The sequence below is a fragment of the Haplochromis burtoni genome, unplaced genomic scaffold (assembly GCF_018398535.1).
Source record: "Haplochromis burtoni strain Fernald_Lab_line unplaced genomic scaffold, NCSU_Asbu1 Contig_152, whole genome shotgun sequence".
Taxonomy (NCBI): Eukaryota; Metazoa; Chordata; class Actinopteri; order Cichliformes; family Cichlidae; genus Haplochromis; species Haplochromis burtoni.
Window position 1 is genome coordinate 489,163 of NW_024582513.1, and position 14,823 is coordinate 503,985.

General features: G+C 41.7%; 1 protein-coding gene across 2 annotated transcripts; it reads left to right on the forward strand.

The window, feature by feature from the left end:
* Positions 1-209: 209 nt before the first annotated feature.
* On the forward strand, positions 210-11,059 carry tm7sf2 (transmembrane 7 superfamily member 2). 2 transcript variants are annotated; one of them, XM_005931955.3, is made up of 11 exons: positions 210-310; positions 1,196-1,278; positions 2,131-2,327; positions 2,812-2,866; positions 3,254-3,448; positions 3,741-3,844; positions 6,154-6,273; positions 6,354-6,522; positions 6,627-6,707; positions 6,869-6,991; positions 10,556-11,059. In XM_005931955.3, the coding sequence occupies exons 2-11, from the start codon at positions 1,206-1,208 to the stop codon at positions 10,714-10,716; spliced, it is 1,278 nt and encodes a 425-aa protein (XP_005932017.1). In that variant the 5' UTR covers positions 210-310; positions 1,196-1,205; the 3' UTR covers positions 10,717-11,059. The 2 variants fall into 2 exon arrangements, with proteins under 2 accessions (XP_005932017.1, XP_005932016.1); XM_005931954.3 differs by having other exon boundaries at positions 217-379; positions 10,556-11,057.
* The last annotated feature ends 3,764 nt before the right edge of the window (positions 11,060-14,823 follow it).

Consider the following 14,823-nt stretch of genomic DNA (forward strand, 5'->3'; position numbering starts at 1 on the left):
TTGAAATCAGCTTGTAGATATAGCACTGTGCTCTGCACTGATCTAAACTTGTGAGCATGAGAGTGACTGAGGCGAATTTCACAACATTTTCTACTATCTGGAGGGTACAGCTGACTGTCGCCACCTGACGATCGCATTTGATTGGCTAAGCCTTTTTCTCCCACCCTCTTCTGATGACCGCGGAGCCTCCTGATTGGCGCGGGGAGGATTTCGTGCTGCAGTAACGTAGGTGGGGGCGTGTCCGTGTGCAGGTTGCTGGATGGACGCTCACGAGCTGCCTTGATGCAAACATCCCATTTTGCAGTAACCGGTAAGAAGCTAAACAGGACTACAGATTTGCACTCTTCGTGTTTGCGGAAAGCCTTCAGTTCGTTCACAGGTAACTGGTCCGACCCGTGTTTCACTGTCCACAGCAGAACTGCTCAGGAACTGACAGCAGCTTGACCTGAACTTTGCCTTATTTATTTATGGCACCCATGGCAACAGTCCAGCACGGGTGTGCAGAAATAAGCAGCAATTTAACATTTTATAAGAAAAAGGTTTTTAAATCGAACCATAATGACTTTTTGATGACTCTTAATCGTCTCGTTGACCATTTCTCTTGCTTTTTGTCAAGTTTGATTATTAGCCCACATTTAGAATTCCCTTTGAGTATTTGAATGCATCATTATTGTGGCCTCGCCATTCAGTGTGAGGGGTTTACATCAAATATAGTCTGAAAAGTATGCACCTGTAGAAGAAGTACTTGGATCTACTCTGGTAAAAGTACAAATAGAATCATTTAAAAATTACTCTACTGCAAGCGGAAGCCCTCAGCTTTAGATTTTACTGAAAGAGGAGAGATGCCTTTGAAGTCAACTTCACTTTCCTGACAGCTTTGTTACAGAAAGAGTTCAAACGCTGACAGTCTGGTGGAAATCTCAGTTTGTCTAACCTGAGGAGAGCCTCTGTGGGTTTACAGGGTTTATTAAATCAGTTATAAGTGTATTGCAGTGTGTATGCTCTTTGAATCTCCGGTTTTAGATAATCATTACTGATTGCTGGTAGTTGGTAAAAAGTGCCCAATAAAATGGAAATACTCAAGGGAAAAAGTTCAAGCTTCAAGATCTTAATAATAATACAGTCTCTGAGGGGTTTGTGTTGTCATTCTTACAACCTTTTAACCTATTGTATATGTTGTCTTCTTTTTAAACAGGAGCACAATAATGAGACCAAACAGTCAAGCACTCAAACACAAACTGTCACATGACTCAGAGAGGGAATTTGGAGGAACCCTGGGTAAGTCACAGCAGTGTGTCTTAATGTTGCGCTAGTAGACATCTTCGATTTAGTTTGATGTCACGTTGCCATGATCATAGTGCTAAGCATTGATGCAGCATGTGCCGTTGCTGCACTAAACTAGAAAAACAACAGCAACTTTTCTTTCCTTTGATTCATTCATGCATTCTGATGCTCAAGCTGCTGTCTGCAAATGCAGTGCTATCACATTACTTGCATTTCCCTGCAGCTAAATGCTGTTGTTATATACAAATTAGATAGAAGCTAAGAGGATCCTGATTTTATAAAAGGAAGAAATAAGCGGTGGTGATCATTTTAGCTGACATACAAAAGAACGTTTACACTAATGCGCTATTTATGATGCTGACACTGCCTAGAGATGTGTTGTTTTATTAAATTGAGCAGTTTGTTTGGTGGACCATAAGATTGATGCCTCAGTAAAACTAATAGGATGTAGGATGTTGCACTGTAGTAATGATCGCTGGCATCACAGCATCATCTCCGTCATTACACCTCTAATCAAGAATCAAGGCAGCCTCCTATGTCAGATTCATCATTGCTGAAGTGAAATGTGCTTGATGCTTCATGTCGTGCTTTTCCAGTTAAGCTAACTACAGATTTCACATCCGTCACTACTGATGTTTACAGTCAGCTGACTGAATTGTTTTGCTACTCTGCAGTTATTAGAGTTACCACAGTTTACCTGCATATGCATTATTAATGTGCTGCAATGCCAAATCTCCACAGATGCTGTTTCACTTCTTTACATGTTGTCTCAGCCATGCTGTCTTATGATGCACCTAACCTGTCATCATACTTTTGTCTGATTCTTTAATTGTATTCATCTTTCAGGTGCCGTGTGCATTCCCATCTTTCTTCCGTTAACGGTGCTGTTCCTGATCTGTTTGAGCCGATCTCCTGAGGCCAGTTTGTTCCAATGGCCGCCCCCCCTCCCTTCAGCTGACCAGCTGTGGGACCCGCTGGCCCCCGTGCTTCTTCTTGGGTGGTTTGCTTTGCATGCAGTCATCTATTTGATGCCATTAGGAAAGGTACGGCATGTTCATCAGCCCAATTCAATGTGAAACTTACAGTGAAATCTGCTGTGGGTTTGTGATCTAGCTTATGTGTATAATGAAGCTGTAAACATAGCTTTATAACATGCTGTGTGTAATAATTAATACTAATAAATCAGAAGATAATTATTGTCTGTTAAGTTCCAGTCGGTGTGATCATCCTCTTGGTTAAATGACTGTACTCTGCAATTAGAGTTCTTTCAGAGCTACACGCCTCAACACTTCTCCTTTGCTACATACTGAGAAGTTTATAAAATACAGCGACCTGTATAATACAGTTCATCTGTGGCTATAGGCGCTCTCTGCCTATAGAGTCCAGCATTTTTACAGAGGAACTTTCTAAGCTGCACAATTATGAAGAAATGAGAAATGAGAAAGAATGGGTTGAATTATTGACCTTATGACACTGTAATAGGTATGCAGCATATGATTTGTGTTGTATTCTGCTTACTGCCTGCAGGTGTCTGAGGGGCTGGTGCTCAGAGATGGAACACGCCTCAAGTATCCCATAAATGGTATCGTTGAGCAGGGCGCGATATAACTACAAGCATTTCTGTTTAGGACAGAATCTGTGCGCCTTCAAGAAACAGATTTAAATATTAAACCTAAGTGTGAAATAATTTGTAATCCTGCAGCACTATCTGCAATGTTTCACAGCTATTCTTTAGTATTATACATGTTTTGACTGCAAATGTGTTGTTCACAGTTGTGTTGCTGACTGTAGTATATTTGAAAAAAAAAGAAAAGAAAATCTAAAATCCACAGGTCTGATCTAAAAGTTGAAGTTACATAATACTCAGCTCTTCCAACTTTTACCTTTTTCTCCATGCAAGCCTCTGTCAGCCTGCTTATCTCGCTCCTCCAGGCGACAACATTTTGTGTTGTTTGTTTCCCTCCCTCAGGTTTTCATGGCCTGTGCATCAGCGGTGTGTTCCTGATGTTGTTACTGGGGCTCGGGGCTCCTCTGGGGTATCTGTTTGAGCTGCTGTTGCCTTTGGCAGTATGTGCAATAGCAGTGTCGTTCCTGTTCTCCATCTACCTCTACATCCGCTCCTTCTGGGCTCCTTCCCATGCGCTTGCTTTGGGGGGAAACACAGGTGAGATGTTGAGGATCATTAATAAAGGTTGAATCCATGCTAAAACACGGTTTGAACCCAGCAGCTGGCAGCATTCAGTGCGTCCACAGGCTTGTTGTATTGTTTGCTGGAGGATTTGGGTGTTCCTGTGGGTAATTATCTAACTGCCACGCTCAACAGGAGCTTGTAGGCATTATGCATGAGGCAAACTGTTAAGTGAGATTGCGCTCCTGTACTTGCTACTCTGCTACCTTTATGTCAGCATGTAATTATAGCATTTGATTTTTGTGATTTTCTCTTTGATATGATTTAGGAAACCCGCTCTATGACTTCTTCATCGGGCGGGAGCTAAACCCCCGGATTGGAGATTTTGACCTGAAATATTTCTGCGAGCTCAGACCGGGTCTGATTGGCTGGGTGAGTTTACCCAGAGTAGCAAACTACTTGGCTCACCTTAACACTGTTCAAAGATTTATAGATACAGTACTCTATAAGAGAGACATTTGAAAACTGTCTCTAATGAGATAACAAGGTCCTTTTAAGTTAGTCGTCATCCATTCATTCTCTTCCACTTATCCAAGTGGCTCCACAATCCTATCCCTATAGGCAAGGTACACCCTGGACAGGTCACCACTATGTCTCAGGGTTAACACAAAGAGACAAACAACCGTTCACACTCGCATCACACCAGAATCACCAGTTAAGCTAACCCCATTAACTGCATGTCTTTGGACTGTGGGAGGAAGTCAGAGTACTCGGACAGAATCGACACAGCCGCAGAGAGAGCATTCAGACTCTGCACAGAAAGACCCGGCCAGATAATAGAGTCTTACCCGGATGTATTTGTAAGTGTGCAAAACACCTTCAGATTCGCGTTAAATGCATTAAATAACATTGATGGTCATTTCTGTCCAAGAGCCCAACATAACCAACAGGTGGCGGTATTGCTCTCCTCTGAGCTTCCATAATAATTTGCAGTCTGTGAGTTTGACACAGTCACAATCAAAAGCTTTTCTCCCTGCTGACCTGACACAGTAAGACATTTGCTGGAGGACTGGGGTGCGCGCAGCTATCCGTGTCTGAGTCATCAGACTAAATTAGACTAAATGTGCTGTAGAACCTCAAACAAGATCCCTAAAATGACCACGAGGTTCTCAGTGTCATCGCCGGTCACAAAAACGACAGCACCGAGACTGCAGAAGGTTGAAGCGTCTCGGTAAAGCACTGATGCGAGCAGCCGTTTTCCTTTGGTATTTACAGTGTACAAAGGAAAAACCTTTGCACATGTGAATGTTTTAAAGCCATGTGCGTGGGAGAGCCCAGAAAAAGCCTCCACCAACTGGCTACAGACACTGTGTGGGATATTTTCATTTCCTGTTCAACGTCCAAACTACTTTCTTTTAACGTTCAGCATTTCACAGTTGTTGATAAAATCTCAAATATTAAAGCACGATGGGCTTTCTTAATAATTTAATGGATTCCTTGGACTTTGGTATAATAGTGCCAAATATTGCTTCTTAGATCTAAATCAGCTTCATATTTAATAACTCAGTTTGAGTTATGGAAGTGTTTATAGCTCGAGTGTGAAATATTTATTTTGTTTCTGCATTCTCGTGTATCATCAAGTCGGAAAAATGTACACGATGTATGGATTTCTTTTCCCACTAGGAACATAAATGACAACAGTCTGGGGAATGAATGCAGCTGCAGAATATCCTTCACTCAGAAAGCATTTGGAGTGTGATAATGCATTTATTAATCATTTATTCGATTAGTCCAAATGGCAGACAATTGATTGGCGTGCACGCTGTAATTATTTGCACATTTTTTTGTTCTCTAGACTCTGCACTCCAGCTCATTCCATTTGACATAAAATGATGGATCACAGCGCCTAGTCTGGGCTTTCATTCGAGCACTGGAAAGACTCTGTGCGAGATACGGTTAAACGTGTCGCCCTGAATCACAAATAGTTCAAATGTAAATTGGACATTTGCGCAAAAGACCTCACATGTGACCCAGAGTTGACTGCAAGCTGTCATTCAGATTTAGGTGATTCAGAGGTGAAGAAGATATCAAGGACTTGTTTGACGACATGACTGGTTTGCCAAAAGTTAGATTCATTCTTAATTTTCACTCAAGAAAACTGGAACAAGACCTGCAAATGATCTCATGGATGGATAAGGCTAAGACTTGACTTTTAATGAAGTCTATACTGTTTCATGTTATGTTAGATTAAATGTACCTAAATACAGAGTAGGTTTTTACTGTATGTTTATAATCAATTCATCACAGGAGGAATTTTCTTATTTAGAAAGACAGAAAATGGGACATGTGTCTTATATTTCACGCACAAACGAAAGACTCGATTAAGTGAGACATTATTTGGCAGATTATTAATCCTAAAAACAGTGGCTCTGTAGTGTAGTGGTTAATTTGCCTAACAGATGAAAGAGCCCCTGTTTGAGTTTGGGAGGAGATGAAAATCCCTGGGAGGGTAGCATCAGGTAGGGCATCATCTGTAAAAATCGCATATGTGGATCCATCCACACGAGAATAAGTGACCAGCCAAAAGAAGCTTTTTATTTATTGCAAAATAAATAGTAGAATAATGACAGCATCCATTTATTTTAGTTGGCAATCTCATGATCACAGAAGGAATTTGTCTGCCCGTGCAAGTGAACACACGCAGCCCCACTTGTGTTCATCATTATTCACGACCCCCTCAGGTGGTCATTAACCTCGGCATGCTGATGAAGGAGGTGGAGCTCCGAGGATCCCCCTCCCTTGCCATGATTCTGGTCAACAGTTTCCAGCTGCTGTACGTGGCGGACGCTCTGTGGAATGAGGTGAGAGTCACACTTTTTTTTTTTTTTACTTTATTTGATCACTGCTTTTATTTAATGTCTGCTTCATTTTGCTGTAACAGGAGGCTGTCCTGACCACCATGGACATTGTGCACGATGGTTTTGGTTTCATGCTGGTCTTCGGTGATCTGGCCTGGGTTCCATTCACGTACGGCCTGCAGGCAGCCTTCCTGGTTGTGCACCCCCAGACCCTAAGTTCACTCAAGGCTGCAGCCATAATAGCACTGAATGGTAATCGCTTGTCAGCTCTTTTCTGCTGTTCTGCTGAAAAGTGGCTGAAAATGAATAATGAACCTTTTTTTTTGTTTGTTTTTTGGGGGGGTTTTTGCTGTCAGGTATTGGATATTACATTTTCAGACAATCCAACTCACAGAAGAATCAGTTCAGGCGGGACCCCACTCATCCAAGTGTCACTAGTCAGTTTGTTTCCCTCCGTTTTTATCTTTATCTTTTAATGCATTCAGATAAAGTCTTTTTTTATTTTTATTGATTTCCTCCTCACATCAAAGTGGGGAGGGAGACAGAGAGTTGGTAAATCTTATTCAGAAATATCGGTGCGTTTTACGACTCCCTACAGGACTGGAGACCATTGCCACAGCAACAGGGAAGCGGCTGCTGGTGTCCGGCTGGTGGGGTCTCGTTCGTCATCCCAATTACCTTGGGGACCTCCTCATGGCCCTTGCCTGGTCCCTTCCGTGTGGTAAGACATCTTAAAAGCCCTCTGCCCTTTTTTTTTTTTTTTTTTTGCTAGAAAAGAAGGCCACACTGACATAACAGTTTTTTTTAGCATATGTGGGTGAAGTCATGGATAAGAGATTAATGTCAGGCTGAGTAATAATCATCTTCAGCCTTGTTTATTATTAGTATGGATAATGATGGCTGGGTGTGTTAATGTGTGAAATCTGTGAAATCCTGGTTCTTTTTTTTTCTCGGAAACTTTACTTGTATGTATGTATGTACGAAAGTTTTGACCTCCTCATTATGAATGTCACTAATCCCTGGATTAGTGACATTCATAGCAAAGTAACTCATAGCAAAAGTCGTAATCTTTCATTTTTATTGTCATTATACCTCAAATTGGTCGTTTTAAGAAAATCTTTACGTTTGTATTTAGCTGCAAGGACCCCAACCCCAAATGCATTTATTGATAATGAAGCAGCAAGCTGCGGTTTGAGGAAGCCTTTATCGGATTAGGGGTGACTCGTGAGCCTGGCATATACAACTGATCGCTTTGAGAAAGACTGAACAACAGAAGAAACAGGAGAGGGAGAATGAATGGGTGTGTCGCTGCCGCACAAGTAGAGATTTACAGATCTATGGCCAGTAGGGGAGTGTTTGTGGCGTGCTCCAACTCCTTTGAGTTTATCTACCTTTATAATATGATTGGAAAGATTGGAAAGATGTGTTTTTGGTATTTAAATAGCGTTTTGTATGGGGTGCTGATCCAAGGATTTTCAAATATTTTAATCTTAACCATGAAATCCTGGCCAAGTCCAACACCAGGAGCAAATAATTGCCAGTAAGTCCAAGCTCTCACTGCAAAATGAGGGCCAAATGGATCATAGCAATGGGTCAGATACCCCACACTCCTGAAGCACATACACATGAGGGTTACAGTTAGACCCCTTCTTCAAGTCCACAAAGAACATGACTGGTTGTGCAAACTCCCACACACCCTTGTTGTGGAAGTTTTCCATTTAAATAAAGCCTGCAAACGAGCGGTAGCTAACATTCTTTAATCAAAGCACACAAAGAACAGACAACCAAGCTTGATGGAGCCCCTGCATGTCCGCGGGACAGACGGTCAGCAGAGTTCTCCCTGAGTCTAACATGGCTCTCAGTTAAATACCTTCTCCAGGAACAAAAGGCAGTACACAGCTGTTTCACACCTTAAGGTTCACACTCCCTTGCTACCTACCAGAGTCCTTGAAGAGACAAAAGACTCTTCCTGTGGAGTTCCTGTTTCCCCCAAGATCCTTACTACACCCCCTACCATTTGTCTTAAGACATGTTAAAACCCAGTGGCACCAAGGCATTACAATAAAATAATGTGATTAATACATAAGTAAAAGAAATTTCTATACACCCTCAAACATGCTCAGCAGGATAAAGAAGTAGTCCAGTATTCCACAACCAGGATGAAAACTAGATTTTACTACATACACTACATACAACTTCTTTAACTGAGCTTCAGGAGGACCAATGTGGACAAACTTCTTCTCTAGTACATCTAGTAGCTTAATATTTCCAGCGAGGCTTAAAAGTGTGATCCTTGTGTAATTGGTCCTGGAGGACATCAAGAGCCTTAAGATGCTTCTAGAGAATCTGATCTACCCCAGGGGCTCTGTGACCAAGGAGCTGTTAAACTACCTCAGTGACCTCACCCCCAGTGATGGGTTGGTCATCCCCCTCACTTCTTCTCTTCCTCTGGGTTTGACAATAAGATTGAGGGGGTCCTCAGTGGAAGTATTCCTTCCACTGCTTGATTATATTAAGTTGAGGTCAGCTGCTTTCCCATTCTGTCACACGACAGTATCCCTGAATCGTTTCAAGGCTGTCCAAAAGTCTTGTTTCTTGCTCTCACCCAGTCCTCCCTGACCTTCCTTCAGCTACTAACAGGGCTGAACTCTTTGCTGCCAGAACAGACACCAGCCACTTTGCAGCTGCAGATTCGTGCACCATGTTCCTCTTTTTAACCCAACCTTCCTTTGAGTGCTTCAGAAGTTGTGCTGGAGGTTGGGATGAAAATCTCACTCACAGACTGGGGGCTCTGCAAAATGGTCCTCACTGTACATTTGGGTACATGAGACCTGTCCAGGACCCTGCTTACGAACACCCTTCTTCTTGAACATGGTGTTTGTTTTTGACAAACTGTACTTAGCACAGAAGTCCAACAGATAAACATCACTCTGGTCTCACCTGTTCTGTCACGAAGTGGGATGGACTCAAGCGCAGACAAGGCAGCTAGAATACAGTTCCGCTTATTACTATACAACACCAGGTGCAAATATATACAAGTGAGAGGGCGGGGGGAATCCAGGGCACAGGGAAATCCGGGAAAGGAGCTGTTCACACACGAGGGACTTCACAAAAAACACAGCACACCACAGCGACGAGATGCTTCCAGCCACTGCCTTAAGTAGTGGATGAGTTTAGGCGATGAGCCACAGGTGTGTGATTAACCTCAGGTGCGAGGGCCAGGGGCGGGAGCCCGCAATAAGCTCCGCCCCGGCGAGACACAGCAAGCGTGAGAGAGGTAGATGTAAACAAGAAACATATGTAGCCAACCTGAGTCAGCCAGGCAGATACGGGGGCCATGGCATGTTCGGTGCCCACGGTGGAGTCTTAATGGCAGGGGTACCCTGAACTGTTGCTCAGCACATAAGGAACAAACAACAGTTAAGACCTGTTTTACCCCTCCGCACCGAGCCGCTATTGTTTTTCTTTTTTCTTTTTTTTTTCCATTGTGGTAAATACCGGATGGAAAACAGCCTCAATCTAACTAAGCATTTAATGCCACATTTTGTGTGCTCTCAGTACAGTTTGATGTGGTTTTGGTTTATAAGGTATTAATGGCCTTGTGCACTGTGATTTTTTTTTTCAGACTACCTCCATGTCCTTATGAAATATTTGCATTACATTTGCAACTGATGTGCTTCCAACAATGGCAGCAGGAAACTGTTCTCTTTGTTCTTCTGTAAATTGCCCTGTTCTCTCAAAAACCCACTTCCTGAAATAGTGACTGTCAGACTTTTGTATAGCTGACACTCTCATTGGTATTCAACATTATGTGACTCATTTGTCTCTCTGCTTTTGTAATTGAGACGCATTCTTTAGTTTCTGCTTTTTATCCTTTTTTATCGCTGTAGCACAAACTGCAAAAATATGCACTCCAAAAAAAAAGTGATGACAGATGAAAGCTGCCCTAACAAACGAGCTCAGTGGTCCCCTGTAAACCTGGACTGAGGAAGCGCTGACTAAAGGGACAAGGGGTACTGCTCTGATTACTGTGATGAATCAACACTGAATATTAAGAGCTTAATCAGACTGGTATTCACTGCAGGGCTTTTGTACAGTAAAGACTGAATAGAAAGTAAACTGCTATTTGCAGAGGAGGATGTACACTTGATTGCAGCTTGTTTTATACAAATCACAAATGCTGATGTCAGTAGCAAAAGAAGGTACTAGTTTTTTTTCACCATTCATTACTGAATCATATAATACTGTCTTGTGTTTTTTGTCATATGTGCCTCTTTATTTATAGGATTCTCACATCTTCTGCCTTATTTCTACGTCATATACTTCACTGTTTTACTGATTCACCGAGAGGCCCGTGATGAAAGACAGTGTAGAGCCAAATACGGGCTGGCTTGGGACACATACTGCCGACGTGTGCCTTACAGGATTTTCCCTTATATATACTAAGAAGAAAAGAAGATGTGGAGGAGAGGGATCTGAACTGCCGTACAACTTATTGAACACAAACCTAGCAATAATTTCATGTAAATCTATTTTCAGTGAAACAAAGATGACTAGCGTCTGCGCTCCACATCTCTTTGGAAAAACAAATATGACTTAAATACTGATTGGACGGCAGAAACAAATCCATAAATATCAGTGCCTTTGTTCAAAGAAAGTCTGCGTAAAAGCGTTTTTTACAGTGTCTTGTTTTGTTGTTGTTGTTGTTGTTGTTGTTTGTTTTTTAAAATGTAGTGCCACAGTAAACTACATTGGAAATAAACAACTACAAAACACCAAGTATTCGAAAGTGTTATTGAAATAAAATAATTATATTATAATATGAAGATAAAACGTGATGATGTTTTACATCGTTGCATTATGTATGCAGAAGTCAAGCCCATTCTTTTGTGAAAATGTGACTCATACACTCAGTGGACACATCCCTTTAGTGGGTTTCCACCACATCCCAAAGGTTCTGTATTGGCCTGAGTTTGGTAATTGTGAAGGCTGTTCAAGCACAGTGAACTCATTGCCACATTCAAGAAACCAGTATGACCTGATCTTAGCTCTGTGACGTTGCAGCATAGAAGTAGCCTTCAGAAGATTGGTCCACTGCGGTCATAAAGGGATGGACATGGTCGGCAACAATACCCAGGGAGGCTGTGTGCTATGAACCCCCCCACCAGAGTGGATCCACATTGTTTCACACCAAATTCAGATGCTACAATCCAAGTGTAGCAGCAGAAATCTAGACTCATCAGACAAGACAACATTTTTCCAATGTTTTTGCAATCTTCTGTTCACCTTTGTTCAGCCTGTGTAAACTGTAGCCTCTGTTTCCTGTTCTCAACTCAGCGGAGAGGTGCTCGGTCTGCTCTTCTGCTGCTGTAGTCCATTTGCATCAATCTGGCCCTTCTTCTCAGACTTTCCTACACATTTTCTTCCGGAGAACTGCCGCTCGCTGGAGATTTTCTGACCGTTGTTTGCAAACCACGGAGATGGTTGTGTGGGGGAAATCAAAGCATATCAGTGGTTTCTGAAATACTCAGAACAGCCCATCTAACACCAACAACCTTTCTTCACCATTCTGATGCTCATTTTGAATTTCACTAGCTCTTCTTAACCCTTGGGGCGACTTAGGTCGATTTGTGGCTCTAGGTCCGATAGTGTATGCATTTTTCTAGGACCCCCCAAGGGTTAATCATGTCTAAATGCACTTAATTGGGGCCAAGTGATTGGTTGATGAGATATTCGTGTTGATGCGCAGTTGTAGAGGTGTACCTAATGAAGTGGCCAGGGAGTGTAATTTTTAGTAGTAAAACCACAGCAGCTATTAGGAGCCACTTGCTATGAACATGTCTGTTTTTAGCTAGCTAACCTTTTAGAACCTGTTATCATCTTGTTCAAATGGATTCTCTTTCCAGGCTTCCAAGCTACAATAGCAGATGTTTGCCAAGCCTCTAGGCTTTTTAAACATTTGTTAGGCTTCATCTCTGAGCTCGCTGTGTTTCAAATTATTCTAAAGGAACAAGTACACGGTAGATATTAGTACCAGTAAATGCAATCAGAAGCTGCTGAAATGGCCTCTGTCAGCACTAAAGCAATAATTACTTCTTCTTGAGGTTTTGCATTAGAGTAGCTTCTTTTGCTGTGGAGGTGACAGGTGGCCACATTATTGCTGAACTGATGCATCACTTTGAGAAGAGGTTTTTTTGTTTAGGCAATCTCAAAATCTTTCATGACTGTGCGATGATCAGCAGTTTGGTTTTTATGGCGCTTTAATGCTTGAGCTTGTTTGTTGCCCTTTTTAAAAACAGATTGAGACGTCTATTCTATTAGGCTACGATGCAGATTCGTCTAAAAATAATGTTTGTATTATATTTGACCTATTCCATTATAAATCACCCTGCATTTACACTAGCAAATGATGTTTTTCTCACATGCAGTGAGGCGTGTGCGTACAAATGACAGAGCACTCTGCTGATGCACACCTTCGTTTTTCACCTTTTAAACCCATTTACAGTACTGTTGGCCTCTGGCCTCGCCTACACAAGCTATTTTGTGTTGTTTTTCAAATGCTAAGTGCTAATTAGGAACGGGCTTCTATACTGTGAATGCGTGTCTACATGGTGGCTAGACTCATGCTGAATTATTACATAAGCTTCTTAGCTTTTTATAGGATATGCGAATATTTGTGTGCATGTGCAGCATGTACTGTGCCTGTTGTTTTCCTCTGTTGTTTTTGTTTTTGTTCTTTTTAAAATTTTATTACATATTTTGTTCATATGGTAATTATAAGGCTGGATTACACCACAGCTACCTGTGCATGTGACACAAAATAATAACAAAATATAACTTCAAAAAGTAACTGTAGTCAACCGCAAAAAGTGTTCACACATCATACATACGTATTTATATAGCGCTTTTCTAGTCCCTAAGGACCCCAAAGTGCTTTACATATCCAGTCATCCACCCATTCACGCACACATTCACACACTGGTGATAGCAAGCTACATTGTAGCCACAGCCACCCTGGGGCGCACTGACAGAGGCGAGGCTGCCGGACACTGGCGCCACCGGGCCCTCTGACCACCACCAGTAGGCAACGGGTGAAGTGTCTTGCCCAAGGACACAACGACCGAGACTGTCCAAGCCGGGGCTCGAACCGGCAACCTTCCGATTACAAGGCGAACTTCCAACTCTTGAGCCACGATCGCCCCACGATCGAAATGACAAATCTCACCTGGAATGTAAACTCTAGCTTTGAAGTCAGTAAGTTCAGGTGTGGCTATTGCACCAAGCCGCTTCTTATTAATATATATCAGTAATAAATATGGCTGACACCTAATATAGTGGCTTATAAATTCAGATTCAGAACATTAAAAACCAGCCAAATATCTTTTATTTCCTTTTTTTTTTTGGTTGTTGTTGCAGTAGTTAGCCACACAATAAATGACAAAAGGTAATTAAACTACTTTAATCGCTTAATATATGTCAGCTAGGTCTGTCACACAGGCACAGAGAGGCAAATAGTTGGTGTGTGCAGACAAATTGGCATCTTCCATGCAAACTGTGGGTGACTCCAGCAATCTGCTAATCTGATAATAACCACAGGGACCACCACAAGGTGCAGAACAGATTTCCCCTAGCGACTGCCAGCTGTCTCCAGCAACTGCTCCCCATCCTTTTGGGAAATACACTTTTTGTCCCCAGTGACCGGTGGTTGCCAAGGGGTTGCTGACCATTTTCTAGGTCAGTGTGACTGAGGACTACCAGCAAACTACTGCAATTAGCTAAATCCTAAATCCCACCTGTTTTAACTTCTGGTCAACACCATTTTGTATAATATAGTTGTTTATGGTCATTCAACCTGGAGTTCGAATTTAAATGCAATTTTTGTATTTAGCCAAGACTACTAGATATTAATGACACACCTCCATCTTTTATATACACTCTATTGTTCCAAGCATTATGTAATACAATACGATGTCTACTTTGCAAGTCATCATCACACTTGTGACTAACAAGTCTCTATACAAAATGAGTAATTAGCCCTTAGATTAGGTGTTCAGTTTTAATAAGAACTAAATGCTTAACTCTTTAAATCAGGACGTCACAAACCATCTCATTCATGGCATTATTATATTACATTGTATCAGCTCATGATTTCTTTGACATGATGCTGTGCAAACATACTGCCATCTTTAATGAATATAATGACAACTGACATGTGTGGGTAAAGACTTTGTAATTCTTCACTCCCCGTAGCGCCAAATTATTCTGTAAATGCTTGTCACTTTGATTCTGTATAATCTGTGAAAAGTTGCTTTCCCTGTGTATTAATTAAATTCTATATAGAAATTTCAGGTGTTAAACTACACTATCAGCATTGCAGTAGTCATCAGGATTAAAATTAGACTGCCATTCTCATTACCAAAAGGAAAAAAAAACTCTCAGCCTGAGGGCTTCATCCATTTAAAATATTCAATTTAATCTGAAAATTGAAAATTAAAATTAGATATGAGCAGACGTGGCTGATTAAAAAGTCTGTTACAAGCGAGTAATACTCTG

Coding starts and splice junctions, on each gene's coding strand:
- tm7sf2 (XM_005931955.3), top strand. CDS start 1,206: ATGAGACCAAACAGTCAAGCACTCAAACACAAACTGTCACATGACTCA. Junction 3,449..3,740: donor TGCTTTGGGGGGAAACACAG/GTGAGATGTTGA, acceptor GATATGATTTAG/GAAACCCGCTCTATGACTTC. Junction 6,708..6,868: donor CACTCATCCAAGTGTCACTA/GTCAGTTTGTTT, acceptor GACTCCCTACAG/GACTGGAGACCATTGCCACA.